The sequence below is a fragment of the Ictidomys tridecemlineatus genome, chromosome 1, assembly GCF_052094955.1.
Source record: "Ictidomys tridecemlineatus isolate mIctTri1 chromosome 1, mIctTri1.hap1, whole genome shotgun sequence".
NCBI lineage: Eukaryota > Metazoa > Chordata > Mammalia > Rodentia > Sciuridae > Ictidomys > Ictidomys tridecemlineatus.
Genome location: NC_135477.1, coordinates 128,867,974 through 128,885,183, shown reverse-complemented (window position 1 = coordinate 128,885,183; position 17,210 = coordinate 128,867,974). Strand labels below are relative to the sequence as shown.

The 17,210-nt window shown below is 45.4% G+C and overlaps 1 protein-coding gene across 2 annotated transcripts in view; it reads right to left on the bottom strand.

The window, feature by feature from the left end:
- Window positions 1-14,046, bottom strand: part of Afap1l1 (actin filament associated protein 1 like 1) — a 61,727-nt gene extending 47,681 nt beyond the window's left edge. For both annotated transcript variants that reach the window (XM_013358182.4, XM_040272272.2), the window contains exon 1: window positions 13,920-14,046. In XM_013358182.4, coding sequence (XP_013213636.1) covers window positions 13,920-13,935 — 16 coding nt within the window. In that variant the 5' untranslated portion in view covers window positions 13,936-14,046. The remainder of the gene's footprint in view (window positions 1-13,919) is intronic.
- Window positions 14,047-17,210: the final 3,164 nt, after the last annotated feature.

The window sequence follows — 17,210 nt, the reverse complement described above, 5'->3', positions numbered from 1 at the left end:
GCAAGTTACTTAACTTCTCTTTGTCTGTATTCTCACCTGTAAAATGGAGATGTTAGTAACACTGTTGTGTGAAGTTCTGCATAATGTGCAAATCAAATACTCATGCAAATCAAGCTATTATTATTATCTAAAATCCCCTTCACTCTCTACCTAGCACCCACTCATGCTCTTAGAGTTGGTTTAAATGCCACTTCCTCCAGGAGGCTGGTCCTGGATCCCTGAATAGGCAAGGTCACCCTGTTCAAGACTGCAGAGGTGCTGACTCGCTTCTTCTTTAAACTATGAGGTTAGGAGGGCAGGGACATTGCCTGACTTAGCAGGTACTATTGTGGCCCAACGTCCAGCAGAGTAGTGGGTAAGCGGCAGGTGCGTTGGGAAGAAACCAGCCGCCAACCTTGAAATCAGAGGAAGGGCCACAGCTAGGCAGTGCCTTAGGACAACTGTCTCTGAGAACAGAAAAGGTATGGGGATGGGGAAAGGAAGGTGGAGCAGATTTGCTCCCTGGAGCATGGGGTGCCAGATGGCACCAGCTCCAGGACCACAGTATTTGGTTCAGTGTATGGAACTTCCTAGTCATCCCTACAAGGAAGAGAAGTAGATGTCCTAAGAGGAACTGAGCTGGGGGGACAGCCCCTGGCTGGGAGGAAGGCTGATAATGTCAGTAGAGTGGGTAATTGGTACAATGAGAACAGGGGTGAAAACACCTAAATCAAACCTTGGAATTGCCTCCTGCCACCCAGTGACTCCAGGCAGGTGATGCCCCCTGACCAAGTCTCGGTTCTCACTGTGACAGATAATAAATAAGAGCACTTTCCTCAGAAGGTTGTGAGCAGAAAGGGAGAGTGTCCCGCAGGGAACCGGGTACGTGTCAATCATGTTGTGAAGATTGGTTTCTCTGGGTGCTGTTGCAATCAGTGACCAACAGGGGTTGGGCCAGGTGTTCTAGGCGGGGTGTGAAGGGTTCAGCGGATTGGCCACCTTGACTGTCCACCTAGTTTGGAAGTCTTCCCTCCCTTCCCCCTTCCTGCAAAGCCTCTCAGTGCTGGATTTGGTTCTGGGCCAAGCCCTCAGGAATTCAGCCCATGGGACTGCCTGGGGCAGGCATTGGGACACTGCTGAGGTTGGTTCTTGCCTCTACAGTTGGGCTTGTGAGGTGCAAGAGAAAGGTCCTCTTCCATGGGGATGGAAGAACGACCCTGGATGAATGTCTCCTCTGCTTTTCGACTCCACTAACAATTCTGCACAATAACCTCTATCTGGCTTTTCCTTTCTAGTTTTCCTCACCGCCTCCCTTAAATGGGGTTTTGTTCTGTTGCTGGTCTTAAACTCCTGGGTCCAAGGGTCCTCCCACCTCAGCCTCCTAGTAGCTGTGACTACAGGTGCTTGCCCCAAAGCCTGGCTGATTAACTCTACTTGAAATTGGAGGGTTGAAACCTTTACGTGGCTCTGCTCTTCAACATCAAGGTGAGCTAATCTTAGTCTAAGGATCTGCATCAGCTCCTAAAGGGCCACTTCTGTCCAACCCCTACCCCATCCCCCTTTGCATTCTGATGTGAGCTCTCTGCTTGCTGGCTTTAACAATGGCCCCAAATTGCAGCACATCATAATCTCTTCCTGCTCACAGCTGGTCAACAGCTACCTGAGGCCCGGATGTCAGTTTTCCTTTGTGATACTGGTGACAAAGAGCTCACAGGCTCCCACTTCCTTATTCCCACTCTCTCTGTCATTCCATCTCTTCCCAGAGCGAGAGTGAAATGCTGCAGACATAACTTGGATTCCTCTCCAACTTATGAAGGAGCCAATCACTCACAAACGTGTATTTCAAGCATTCACTTTTTAAAAAGATCGAATACTTCTGAGAGCTTTCCCTGCCTGAATCCAGTCATCTCCCATGGGTAAATCAGAGATTGTTATCTCCATTTTTTGTGTGGATTTAACTGAGACTCCGTGGGTTAAGTGCAGAGTGGAAGGAGCAGCGCCAGGATCCCCCACCCCCTCTGCAACTGGAGACTGCAGCTGCAGCACTTGGTTCTGGGTCTGGCCTTATCTGCCTCTATTATTAGGTACCCATCACGGGCAGCCCAACCTCTAAGGACAGGGACACACCCGGTTGGGGACCTGGAGAATAGGCTCCTCTCTTTGGAAGGATTTGGAGGTCTCATTTCCACCTTCCTCGGTGCTCCAGGCCTGCTGCCCTGTTTTGCTGCCCTGTGCACTCTCTGGACTTTTCTTTTGTCCTCTCCCCATTTTTTTTTTCCACCTAAAAGACCATCCCACAGTGTTCCTGAGGTTCTTGGCTACAAAGTGACCCTTGAGTCTTCTGGTTCTTTACATATTCTCTTTGATGGACACTCGCCAGATCTGATCCAAGTCACTGGCACTGTGACCAAGTCTCATTTTCTCTGTTACCCTGGGAGATTTGGGGTGCAGGGACCCTGAGCTTACCCTCTGAGACCCCTCAAAGCTGCACCTGGTTGCTGGCTGGAGGTGAGGAAAAGCCATCCATCTCCCTGACTTCCTGGCACAGTCCCAGAAGATCACTTTCCTTTTTGGTTCAAGTGGAGCTAAAAAAAATCGCCCTTGGTTTGCTATCAGCAGGATTGGCTCTCAGCACACCCTTCAACAAGAATGGGCAGGAAGGGTAAATATTCTACAAATGAATAAATCCGATTCCATCTTCAAAAGCAAGCTTTGGTATAAATTACCATAATTTCTCCATTATAAGATGCCAACTGATTGGAAGATGTTTTTATCTATTGAACAACATCTTTTGCAAAACAAGAAAAAGCAGATAAATATGTCAATTGTAAGATTTGTTCTGAGTTATTAGAAAAATGTGTCTTGTATCAATGAAATAAAAACATATATGGTTAATTTTGATTTTAATTTTCTTCTTTTGGCTCTGGTGTTCCTAGAAAAGAAGGTTCCCAACCCTTACTCAGGGTGATATATGGGCTGGTCATGTGTCCTGGCCAAGTTAGCCCCTAACACCTGCTGGGTCAGCAAGGGCACTTCATGGCCATTGATGGCTGCCCCATGCCCTGTGAAGTCAAGATAGGCTTTTCTCCTAGCCGAGATATGCTCTGCTGATAGACCACATTAGGGGTTCTGTGGAACACTCACTGAGAGGGGGGTCCGTCAAGTGACCTGCTGTCCCTTGGGCCTTGGTTTCTCTCGTGATAAAATTAGGGGCACAGGGTCAGATGAGTGGTTTTCAAGTGCTCTTCTGCAGAAACCTATGGGATGTGCAGAGCTTCCCTAAGGACTGCCAGGAGGAGGAGGGATGGGGTGGGTGGGCTCGGTGCTCACATTCCCACCTCACCTGGAGCAGTTCTATGTCTTCAGATTTTGTTTGTCAAAGGACTTGAAGGCTAAAAGTAATTTGAAAAACACCATTAAATGGCATTCTGGAGTCCTTCTAACACTACTGTTGAACCCACTCTTGTGTGGTGAAGGCCAGGGCTTCATTTCTGTCTGGACACGCCCTCAGAACCCTCCCCATCTGTTGTGCACTCCTGATCTCTCCACTACTTACACACGGCGCTGGCAAAAAAAAAAAAAAAAAAAAAAAAAAAAAAAAATTCTTAAAGGTCCAGATAGTCATATTTTGCGGTCCACATATGGCCTCTGTTTCAACCATGCAACTCTGCTCTTATAGTGAAAAAATAGCCACAGACCATAAAGAATGAATGCACGTGGCTGCATGCCAATAAAACTTTCTTTACAATAACAGGTGGTGGGCGGGTATTATGTATGATTTCTGCACTATGATACTTTGACCTGACAGGTGAAGAAATTGAACCCCATGTAGGGGATTTGAGGAGTCAGGCTGGAACCCCTGTCTCCCAACATTGAGAGGGCTCCTCCACCCCACCCTGCTCATCTAGCAATGACTCTTGCTCTACATTGAATCACGGGCATCTGAGGACTACACGGTAGAGGGGGACGATGCCCGGACAAGACACATGCTCCACTTTTCTCTCTCAGGAGATCAGTTTTCCTCTAGGTTCTTAGAGGGCTATAAAAAGCCCCTGAGCTTGCCTTCTGTGTGGCATGCTGTTGGTAAATTCCCCAGAGCTGGAATGACTGCAATGTGGTGCCACATTCTGCCCCTGCCACAGCCTGACAGCTGTGCCAAGAAGAATCACGCCTGGCCAGCTCTGTACCTCTGCCGCCCACTCTGGGCGTGACTGGGATTCCCCAGATGGAATTTGAGGTGGAGGATAAGCCCTGCCTGGCCCTCCTGGGTCAGTTTCTTCATCGATCCCAGGAGCATGAGAGGTTCTTGAGTTCTTAACTCCAGAACTCTTGATGGCTACAGTGGGGAAGGCAAGTCATTAAGCTTCACATGGGCTACTTGGCTGGACCCTTCCACTGATGGAGGGTGTTTCCTAGAATGGTTACGATTCCCTTCCCCTCCTCTTCTCAGAATCCTTCCTGTCCCCACCTTGAATTTTTTACTTAGTTCTGTGGTTTACCTAGCTAGTCTTTCATATAAAAACTAACCTGGGGGTGAGGGGCTTCAAGGTTCATGGAGAAGCAGTGGAGAGCAATGGAGGCAGGCGGGGCTGAGTAAATAAAAGGACTTTTCTAAAATCCATTTCTTAATCTGTAAAGTGAGAATAATGACAGTATTTACTTCAGGATTTGAGTCATGGTGAATGCTCAGTGGAAGTAGCATTTTTTTTTCTTTTTTTTTTTTTTGGTATTGGGAATTGAACCCAGGAATGCTTTAACCTCTGAGCCATGTCCTCAGCCCTTTTTATATTTTATTTAAAGACAGGGTCATGCTGAGTTGCTTAGGACCTCGCTGAATTGCTTTGAAATTGTGATCCTCCTGCCCTGGCCTCCTCCACAGCCACTGGGATTACAGGCATGCGCTACTGTTCCTTGCCTGTAAGTAGATTTGGCTATAAATGTTAAGTGTTGACTGTATGCTAGACACTGGAGGCATGATGCAGAAGACACCCCTAAACATCAGGATTCATATATACATGGAGGAAACATTTCAATAAGTACATTCAAATCTTCTAAAAGCCCAGCCTGAGGAGGGGGCTTGGCAGAAGTGGGGATATAGCAGGAAGTTCCCACAGGGGAGTGATGCTGAGCTGGTCTCTCCCAGGAAGGGGAGGGAGTACTGCAAAGATCTTTCAGAACTCAGTTTTTGCACCGGTCCAATGGGGGAGACTGTCTCTGCTCTCCATTTCATTGCCAGGGTTGAGGGAAGTCACAGAAGGGAAACCCAGGGCTGAAAGTCTCCAGAAAAAGGACTGTGGTGGTCCATTCTTCTGATGATCCCCCCTATCCTGTGAGTTCCTTCTTCCCCATAGAAACCCCTAGTAAAAGGCGGCTGAGAGCGTGTATGATTACCATGGACAGAGGTGGCTCAGCATCTGCAGGAAATCCTCAGCATCCCTGAGGCTAGGCTGAAGTGCACACCACTGAGGATGTCAAAATGCCTCTCGAAGTTTCAGGCTTTATGAAAGTGTTAAGTGAGTGGCCAAACCAGGGCTAGGAGTGAGATTTTGGCTTCCATGTCCAGACCCATTTCCACTCTGGCACTTGTGCTGGGATATTTATTGGGGGTCAGAGTTCACATAACCTGAGAGTCCGTGGCAAAGGCCAGGGGGGTGAGTGAAGAAGGAGAAGCTAGAGGGGAACAGTGCATCTCAGGAGGTCCATTCTGCACAAAGATTTTTTTTGGGGGGGGAAATATAAGGGGAGTTTTAACATAATGGGCTTTAATAAAACATTTTGCATGACTTTTTAAAGAAAATGAGACATTTCGAGCTTTCAGAGAGGCTACTTTGAGTAACAGACCCAGATTCTAGAGTGGAAAAGTATGAAAGGAGGAACTAGAATAGGCAACAGGGGATCCTGGAAGTGTCTGAGCTGGGTTAAGGATGGTGGTAAAAGTAGTGCCTAAGGACAGAGGCTGTCACCCTGTGAGAACAACAGAATCACCTAAGGTTTTGCAACAAAGGCAGACTTCTCAATCTCAACCCAGACCCACTGATCAGATCTCAGGTATTTCTTCAGGTGGCTCTACAGGGCATGATACTGAGGCCAGCTGGATTTGAGAACCACTTCTTCAGACAAATAGGGAATGGTCCTTAAGGCAGGCTGGAGAAGGCAAGAGTGGAAACAGGAAGCTCCTGCAGGAGGCAACAGGATATAGGAAGCCATCCAAGATCCATCTCCCAATAACAGTCAACAGGATTTGGGATTTAATTGCATAAAGGCAAAGGAAGTGATGGGTAGTGAGAAAGTCCTACATTTTCTGTCTGTATGTTGGAAATCATTGAAATGGAGAATCCTGGGATAGAAAATGGCCACATCCAACTTCCACTCTGTGAACTGTATACTCTCAGTGTCATTTATCCATCATCTTGATGGACACTTCTTGAGCAGGTATTATGTGCTACCTATGGTACTGGGTGCTGGGAAAAGGGATGCAAACCAGGAAAGAGGAGCCCTGTCCTCACAGAGTCCCCATCAACAGCTAACTCAGGCCCACAGTCAACCGGAACTGTGAAAATGACAACCAATGAAGCACCGGGGGCTCTGAGCACCTGCAACAGGGAGTGTAGCATGGGAGACTAGAAAAATGTGCCCTTGAGGAAGTAATGTTTTAGCAGAGTTAGGATTAGCAGGGGTGGCCCAGGTGAAGGCACAAAGTATTCAAGGCTGGAAGGACAAAGTCCAGTATGAGGACAGCACACAGCAAGAGGCAGGCAGGGCCAAGGGAGCAGAGAGCAGATGGTGCAGGCCTGGAGGGCCACCACAAGGGCTGTCACTTATATCTTACAAACAGTGACAACTGAAGGGTTGAAGCCTGATCCGATCGATCGATCGTTTTAAATAACTAAATAACTTAATTGCATTAGACTTTCTTCTTCCCAAATTCCATCCTTAAGCACAGATCATCACAAATCCCTTAAAAACTATGATACAGTCTGCATCTCAATAAAAGGGGAATGCTTGAGGGAGCATGTACCCTCCTAGAAGGGCTGTTCTCTACTGTGTGCTAAAGATTCATGACCATAGAAACCTCTTGATTATTAAGAGACAGGAGTCCTTAATCTACATATTCATGTGGGTTCCCTGGGAGCCATTCGGTGGCTTCCCTGATCCAGGGTCACTCATGCTCTGTGTCCTTATGTCCCTGGGCGGCTCGGAGTCTATCTTTGAGCAGTTCTTTTCATTAGTGTGCTTCTCCTAGACTGAACCCAAATCAACTCCCGTTTAAGCTCTTGTAGGGCCTTCTGGGAAGCCTGTCTATTATCACTCCTACAGGACTGCTACTTGGAAACTGCACCCCTGTCCCACCTTCAAATTTGATCTTATTCACAAACACCCCCATTTCCTTCCATAGCTCCTCACGTGACTGTGTTGTTAACAGAAAAAGAGAAACAGGAAGGGTCGTCTGATGTGGTGGTGAATAAGATAAGTTCAAAATTGGGTCACTGTGAGGTTGAGCTGACCTCTGAGTGGAAATGTACCACAGGCAGGAGATGATGTAGGAAAGAAGCCCAATCATGGCTGATAACGGGCATCTAGACTTACCCTTCCATGGGCTTGGTTCTCTGCAGGAGAGAGATGAGGGAGGGCTGAGCTGGTGGGAGCAACGGGGGAGAAGGCCAAAAGCATCACAGGAGATAAAATAAGAAGATAGAGACAGAGCAAGTAAGAAGGTACAGCAAGAGGGAGAAGATGGGAATTAACAGCTGGTAATCTGCTGCAGTGGGCCAGGTACTGGATGCTCAGCAGATATCACTGCATGCTAGTCTCCCCATTTTGGGTGTCATTCCTCTTACTTTATGATCTGAGGGAACCAATTAGTTAACCATCTTGCCTTAGAGAAGGAGAGGCCCAAAGGCTCTGAGCAGCTGTAACAGTGGGATCAGGTGGAAAGAAAGCCTGCTTCAGGAGAAAACGTTTCCTGGGGGGATGGACAGGTGGCTGTTTAACCTGGACTTATCTGACTCCAAAACCTGCGCAAAGAGTGCATCAGAAAGGAGACGGAGCTACAGAGAAGTCCTGGAGATGGGATGTGGAAGAGGTGAAAGATGACACTTTGGTCCAGTACAAGAGGAAGAAGCCACGTGTGACCCTTCCGAGGGGCTTTCAGCCCAGGGTGTGATTGGAAGTGAGGCTGCAGGAGGTGAAGAGAGGTGTGGGAAGGAACAGGAGACTGCGAATGCCCAATATTTATTTGAGAAGTTTGGCCCGGAAAGGAAGGAAGACAGTGTTTAGGGGCCGGGGTGGTGTGTGTGTGTAAGGGAGGAGGGTATAAATGGCTTCACTTTTTTGTTCAGTTGAATTTTTTTTTTTTTTTTAAGTAAGAAGGGTATGAGAAGCTGGAGTGTGAGATGGCATCCAAAAGCAGGATTGTTTTTCTGGACCAAAAATGAGAATAGAGTAATGATAAGTTCTTGGCAGAGGGTGGGGAGGGAGGAACTTACTTGGCAAGTGGTTCACCCATGTGAAAAGAGGGGTTTGAAACTGATATTAGAGGGAGAGGCGGAAAAACCCTGACTAAAAGAGAAGCCAAACACCACAAGGGTCAATGGTGACAAGGAAATGGAAGCAGGGCCCAGTGACCAGCAGAGGCCTCTAATAGGGAGAGGAGTAAGGCTAAGTATTATGCCCCCACGGGACTCCTTATGTCTACTGCAGCATGCTGGTAACATCCGAGTGCTAGCCTATTTGCCTTACTTTCTCATGGCATACCTGATGAAGATACTGAAGATCAGAGAAGTCAGATCTGTCCTAGATCAGATAGTTAGAAAACTGTAATCAAAACTGAAGCCCAGCTGGGTATGGTGGCAGCTTGAGAGGCTGAGGCAGGAGGATCTCCAGTTCAAAGCCAGCCTCAGCAAAAGTGAGGCGCTAAGGAACTCAGTGAGACCCTGCCTCTAAATAATATATAAAATAGGGCTGGGAGTATGGCTCAGTGGCTGAGTGTCTCTGAGTTTAATCCCCAGTATGCCCCCCCCCCAAAAAAGAGAGAGAGAACAAAATGAAGCAAAACCTCAAGCCCAGATCTGTCCTTTCTCTGAACCATTTAACTCTGCTGAGTCCCTAGGCTGGCAAGGATAATCACAGTCACAACAATTTACAATATATTTTGTGTAGAACTACAAAGGTTCCCAAAACAAAGAAATGATAAACATTTAAGAATGTGGAAATGCTAATGAGCTTGATTTGATCATTATGTATTAGATACATGTATTGAATTACCACTTTTGACAAGTTATATGTACCCATATAAACACTTATTTAATGAGGTCATTTTACACTGATTTTTTTGTCATATAATAAGTGTTTATATGGGTAGGAAGGTGCAAAATGACCTTATTAAATATGTCGGGATGGAAAGGATACTTATAATAATCTTTCCTTTAAAAAGGATCAGACTGATAGAAGGAGTAGGATGGGAACTTGGATGTCAGGTAAGTCTGTTTGGGAATCCATAGCTTTGGGGACAGAAGGCTGGAGGAGCAGCTCCACATGGGGTTAGCTATGAACTGCTCGGTCAATGTGGATGCTAAAGAGAAAATATGGCCTTCCTAATGTGGATCTCAAAGCTGGCCCAACAGAGGCAAGACAGAATGGATTCTTCCATCATCTCTGGAGTAACAAGAATGTCATTCAATGAAAAGCAGGGAATCAAATTATTTCTTGGATTGCCCATTAGATAACACTATCTCCCAAAGCATATAGAACACAGCAGAAGAAACTCCCAGCGTGAAAAAGAACTGAAGTAGAAAGGGAAGTCAATCACATCCCATGAGCCAGAGAGATCAAACCTAATGTTGGACATAAAGGAAGCAAATCTTAAAAATCACAGAAAATTTAGACCCAAGACTTTAAAGAGAAGATGGTTCAAGGACGGGAAAGTTTGAAAAAGCAAAACTGTAGTGACCTAACCATAATTAGTAGGTGTGAACAGATAGAATAAGAGAAAATGGACATGCTGGCATCTGCATCAATATTTTATCAGTCAGAAATGTCGGTTGGACAGTGATCTGATGATCAAGGTCAGAGATGGATTTCCAAGGGACAAGCACCATGGAGGAACTGCAGGACGCAAAGATGATGTGACATATTCCCTGTCTTTGTTTTGCACACAGAACTATCTAGCTCAGTGCTTACAACTGAGTAGAGAACCAAAAACGATCACTTTAATTGGATCAGCCTACAGAAGAAACAAAGGACATTTTATACAGCAGTTTTATTACATTGAGTCTGATTTTTAAAAATTACAGTTCTTTTTTTGATACTAGAGATTGAACTCAGGGGCACTCAACCACTGAGCCACATCCTCAGCCCTATTTCATAATTTTATTTAGGGAAAGGGTTTCACTGAGTTGTTTGGTGCCTCACTTTTGTTGAGGCTGGTTTTGAACTCACAATCCTCCTGCCTCAGCCTCCCAAGCTGCTGGGATTACAGGTGTGTGCCACCACGCCCAGATAAAAATTACAATTCTTACAATAGCCAACATTTTTTAAGTGGCTCTCTTCCTATATATCGTCTGAAGTATTTTCCATGCATTTAATATTTGCAATCCCAAGAAATAAGTATTATCAGTATCCACATTTTATCTTCATTCGAGGATAGAAAGTTGGTTAACTTGTCCTGTGAAAGGTGGTGGCTCTGGTCATTGAGTTTACCTGTGTGCTACCTTCACCAATGGCTGATTCTCTTTGTATGGTAATCACGAATCAGGAAATCCTGCTGGGAGGAATTCCATTATATGTGGTTTCTATGACTGTTACTGTATCACAGAAATCCTGCTTCACTCATGGGAAGCCACATATCCTGCAAGAAGAGAAATTCTTCCCAGGTTTGTTTCCATTCTCTAGCCACTTGACCTTGAAGCTGAGCTTTTATGCTATAATTGTGAAAAACATCTGCACAGTGTTGCTGAGGTATGATGGCAGTCCCCTGGGCCTGGAGAAGTAAGTCTGACATCTAGGCTTATTCTAGGCCCTGGAGTTCATATGTTCAAGCTCTAACCCCCAAGTGACCATATTTAAGGAGAGGGCCTTTAGGAAGTAATTAAGGTTAAATGAGGTCAGAAGGATGGCCCTAATCTGGAGTCCTTGTAGGAAAACAAAGAGACAGTAGAAAAGAGGCCATATGTTGTTGACACAGTAAGAAGGTAGCTCTTCTGGCCAGGGAGAAAGGCCTCATCAGAAATTACCCTTACAGTACCTAGATCTTAGATCTCCAGCATCTAGAACAGTGGGAAAATAAAGTTCTTTTGACAAAGTCACCCAATCTGTGGAATTTTGCTATGGTAGTTGGAGCTGACTGATAATATGGGCTGAGCCTGCTTCCCTATGAGCTGTGATTAATGACAATTCTGGCCCATAACTCCTAACCCAAGGGTTGTTCTGAGAGAAACCATGTGAAAAGCTAAGCATGGAGCCTGGCACCCAGAAAGAGTTTAATGATTTCAGTGTTGTCATTGTTAATACTAACGTGTACTCCCTAATACTTTGCATGTGGCATTCCTACCTAGATATGATAGGAATGAGGTTAAAATGAGACCTCCTCTTAAACCTTCTCTAACAACAAGAAAGAGTGTACACCTACTTACCTGGGAACAGGGGCACCAAGGAAGGTCTGCTAAAACAATGTTTTAAAACTCATGTTCTAGCTTAAAAACACACAGACTTTGTATTCTAATTCATAAAACAGTCACATTTACCTGAATTGATTTTAATTGTTAAAATGTTTTCAATTATTTATCAGGGCATAAATCTGATGGGAAGAATGGGAAGTTATACTCCATGTATGTATAATATGACAAGATACATTCTACTGTCATGTATATATAAAAAGAACAAATAAAAATTTTTAAAAAATCTAATTATGGCTGCCAACTGCTTGGTATCTACTGTGATTAAACAACAACAATAACAACAACAACAAAATCTGAGGTTTTAGACAGATAACCTGGTCTTGTGTGCCCTAGTCACACAACCACTTTACTCAAAGGTTGAGGCGCACTTTGCAAGCCATGAAGAATGGTTCTGATGTAAGGATTTAGAAATATTCTTTAAAAAATCACCATTACGATTAATCAACTGGAAATGCACTCTAAAGCATATCATCTTATTCAGGTTAGCAGCCTGAGCTGACCATGTGCCAGGCACCAGGTCAGCAGAGGGATCACAACAGAGCTATTTCCTACCTTCTGGAAGCTCAGTTCTGGGCAGAGGAGGGAGACAGTGGAGGATTAACTCTATACTTTTTTTTTTTTTTTTTTTTTTAAATTCTGGCAATGCTGGATATCCAGCCCAAGGCCTTGTGCATGCTAGGGTAGTGCTTCCTTGATGAGTCCCGTACTCGCTCTATACAGCAAATAGCACATTACCCACAACAAGAACTGGGAAAGAGAAGGAAAGCAGACCAGACAGAGAAGGTCTGAGTCCACAATGCTCTGAGCACCAAGGTATTGCGGAAGTCTGGCTTCCCAGTGAGCATCTTTGGAGGCAGCTTTCGGAAGGGGTGGCATTTAAAGCACTTAAAGCTTTGTGAATTATTGTCATCCTGTTTCCCTCAAGTCCGGGTAGGCCTACGTATGGATTTTTGTACTGGAGACCAGACAGAGTGGTATAGGAGAATGCTGGTGCTCTTTGTCTTGGTGGGGACAGCAGAGCTGAGGAATGGTGGGGACAGCAGGGCTGAGGAATGGTGGGAGGTACTGCTTTTCTTCTTTCTGGTTTTCCTCCTCAGTGGGAGCGTGAATCCTGGCTGAGAAGTTAGTTAACAGGTGAGAAATACCTTACAGATCATGGCCTTAGTTTGCAATGGAACTTCTCCCATTTCCTGCCTGCTCTGGGGGAGGGGAGGAGATAAAGGGAGGGTGGAAGGGTATTTTGTCTGGGGGAGGGGTGGTTGGGTCTACCGTGGCCCTCTGAGCCTGGCTTCACCTGAACTAGAGGTTATCCCCCACACCACACCTGCTCAGGCACTGAGTCCTTGTCCTTAGGACCTTTTAAGTGTTTTCACCCTCCTGGTCACTCCTCAGCATAGTAAACAGGCAGACTGGGGGAAGGGTATAAAGTTATTGTGGGCAGGGGGGATTTTCCATTAACAATAATAATTAAAACAACTCTTCTCATGATGGCACATTTGCCAGTTTACCAAGTGCCTTCAAACCTGTGATCTTTTTGGATCCCAGAGGTGCCAGCTAGAACCCCTACTTTGTGATTTCAGCCTTTGGCACTGCCCCATGTCCAGACAGGCCACTTCTTTACAGACACTCTTTACAAGCACCCACAGGCCTATTGCAAGGTTTACATCTTTACTTAGGATGCGCGCTGCCCCCACCCCAACCTCCATGAATGCCTCTCTCAACGCTCTAGTCAATCCCAATTTCCGTAGTTCCTATCACTTCTATGAAACTACTATCAAATACACGCAAGCATGCGCGCAGGCGCGCTCACAACAGCCCCTCCTTCCAAAGCCCTAGGAAGCTGCAAACTTTGTCTCCAGGGACTTCTCCCCAGGCACACAGCAGGGGCTTCGCACGTCTCTGTAGGGAGCGTGATCTGTAAACCCTATTTTATTCTTCCTGCGTGAAGTGGGATGGGAGGAGCTCGCTGGCCTCAGGAATGTGCTGTTTATGAAGTTAGGAATTGGAGGGTATGGAAACTCCAATTTCACACACAGGAGTTGACTCAGCCCCAGGATATGAGGGACTGACGCGCACCGGGCTGCTCTAGCTGCAGGAGGCACCTGTACACACCGCACCGCGCGCGTCTTCCAGTCCCCCTCCCGCACCAGTCCAGTCCCTACTCAGCCCCCGCCCTACCGCCCACCTTTTTCCCGACTTAGAGCTCCCAGGTCCCCCTTTCCCGCCCCAAGCAGCAACAAGTGCGGGCGCCGCGGCTCCTCTTACCCCGGCCTCTGTCCATGGCGCCGCCGGGATCCCCCGGGCGCGGGGCCGCAGGGCACAGTGGCTCCTGCGAGGCTGGCGGCCGGCGCGCTGCTCTCTCGAAGGCCGGCGAGTGGCCAGCGCGCTTGGCGGTCCCCTCCCCCAGACAGGATGCTCGCCGCGCGCCCCCGCCCCGCCCGCGCCCGCCCCTCCGCGCCGCTCCCGGAATAGACCCGGAGCACGCCTCGCTCCCTGGCCGCGGGCCGGTGTCCCGTGTCCCGCACACGCCCGCGCCACGCCCTGCCTCCTGCACGCCCTTCGCGGCCCTTCCGCTGGCCTTGGAGGGCCCGCTTCCCTGTCCACACGCTTTGGTGCCAGTGCCCGCGTGGCCCCCCTGGCTGGACCAGTGCAGCAGTGCTCGCACTCCCCTGGCCATGGGGGGCTACCTCACGTGTCAGCCCGCTCCATCTTTGATGCAGACCGTTAGAATTTGTGTTTCTCTGATGGAAACGCAAAATTTCCATCAGAGAAACACAAGTTCTCAAATGCAAAACCCCTTTCTCTGAAGTTGTCACCCATTTCCTGGCTTTGGATTTATCTTCTCTATTCCAAGCGTCTCTCCTGAGCACCTTCTAGCGCCAGATAGTGGACCGGGAACTAGGTTGTTAGAATGTCAATAACTGTGTGAAAAAGGCGTGAGATGATCATAATAAACAACAAGATTTTAAAAAAGAAAACCACTCCGGAAAAGGAGAGATAGCCAAAAGAAAGGCAATGACTTGGGGCAGCGCCAACTTTCGAAGTTTCTAGTGTACTAAAAAGGGCAGAAATGCCAAAATGGAGTGATAAAAAATGTGTAAATGAACAGCCATAGCATACAAAATACAGTGCAATATTAGTGTGCTCCTTTCAAGATACTAAAAAAATGTGGAACGTATTCAGTGTGGTCCAGGAATGGGATTTAAGTTTAAAGTTATATGAAACATGTCAATGCCTTCATCCTATTAGTATATCACTGTGAAAATAGGTGTAACTCATTTGTAGACAACATCAAATGCCTGAATTTAAGACCCTTCCTAAAGCAAAGTCCAAGCCCAATTGTCCACCTGGAAATCCCAACTCACCATAATGGGCCAGGCCATGTTGCTAGTTTTGATTGAGTCACTACTTAGCACATTCTGGCACCCGGAATACCTTGTATAAAGGCATAGAGGCAAGAGAGGGCCCTGTAAAGAGCATCCTATACCTTCTTGTACTGGGAATAGTTTCTCCATTGCTTTTCTGGGCAAATTGAAATCAATATTGTTTTTGTAAGATGGCATCAGTAGTTTGATTAGTGTGTTTGGGTAAGCGCTTAGAGGCAACAAGGGATAGTAAGAAAACCATGGCTTTGACTCTGAAAACTTGAGCATGAGCTCTTGCTCTGTTTACTCAGAAAGTGCTGCATATAACTTCCAGTCTAGGATGCCTTCTTCTCATCTGTACTGCGGGCAACCTCAGACTGACCTCACAGAGCTCAAGGGGCAGGGCAAATGAAGTGATGATACAAACCCACTTTATAAACCATAAATAGCTATAAAAATGTGAGCCATTATTATTTTCTGAGTTGCTCTTTGTTCCTGCCCATTTTTCCCAATTTGAAAAGGTCATTTTAAATTCTAAAACAGCAAACCATCAATTTACAAGTAGATTAAGTTCCCAAAGTCCACTAAACTCTGAAATACTTGGAAATCAGTCTATACGTTGCAGTTAAGTTTCCATGCTAGCCTTCCAATTCTTTTAGAAACACGTTTCATTTGAAATAATTTAAAAACGAGAGTTTGAAACATGATTACCTTAAGAACAGATAGAAGCTTTTGTAGAGATTTTTTAAAAATTTATTTATGTATTTACTTTTATCATACATAGATGGGTTATAATTTCTCATTTTTCTGAGTTTACATATTGTAGAATCACATTGGTCATACAGTCACATACATAACATACAGTAAAAATGTCTGTTTAATTCTACTATTTTTCTTATCCACACATCCTCTGCCTTCCCCTCCTTGTACTTCCCTCTACCTAATCTAATGTTATTTTTTTTTGCATTATAATTCTTAATATACATAAATACCATGCTTTTTGTATTTCTGTTTGTATATAAAGTATGTTGACATCCAATTCAAGTCTTCATATATGTATTTTGTATAATGATGTCCATCACATTCCACCATCCTTGTTACTCACCTACCCCCTCCCTGTCCCTTTCACCCCTCTTCTCTATCTTGAATTTATCTAATCCTCCCAAGCTCTCCCTCTCTATCTCACTATGTGTCAACCTCCCTATATCAGAGAAAACATTAAGTATTTGTTTTCTGGGGATTGGCTAACTTCACTTAGCATTATCTTCTCCAAGGCTATCCATTTACCTGCAAATGCCAAGGTTTTGTTCTTTTTTTAATGCTGAGTAAAATTCCATTGTGTATATATGCCACATTTTTTAATCCATTCATCCAGGAATGAGAGCTCTCAACCTAGATGAAGGACATCTAGGTTGGCTCCACAGTTTAGCTATTGTGAATTATGCTGCAATAAACATTGGTGTGGCTGTGTCCCTGTAGTATGCTTTTTTAAAGTCCTTTGGGTATAATCCGAGCAGAGGAATAGCTGGGACAAATGGTGGTTCCGTTCCCAGATTTCCAAGGAATCTCCATACTGCCTTCCAAATTGGCTGTACCAGTTTGCAGTCCCACCAGCAATATTGTAGAGATTTTAAAAGAGGACTTTTAGAAACCTTTAGGGACTTTGGAGGTTTCTTCAGAGAATTGGAACAGAAAAGTCAAAAGGGCTAAGGAGAGTTTATAAGTTCAATGAAGTTAACTTATGGAGTGGAATTAACTATGGTCATGGAGAGATAAAAAGATGGAAAAACACAGTATGTGCATAGTTTTGAGAATAAAAATTTGCTGGAAAGGTGTAGATATTCTGATTTATATAATTACCCATAATGGCCATTAGGTGGCAATGTTGACTAAGTAGACTACAGCTTGGTTGCTGAGAGGATAAGGGAATGAGATGGATGAAGACTATTTCTGAATTAATGTATAGGAACAACTATGTATTTTCTTTACTTTTCCTTTAGTGAGGTCTATATTCACCACAAACTGGTGGATGAACTATCTCATTTACTATCATCTCAGGTGATTTTGATTACACTCAGGTGATTTTGATTAAAAATGTTTTATGACATTCTCTCAAGTTCCTATTGAGAGAACAAACACTGAGTAGAAATGTTTCCTGGTCTCCAGGAATATACAATCCAGTGGAGGACAT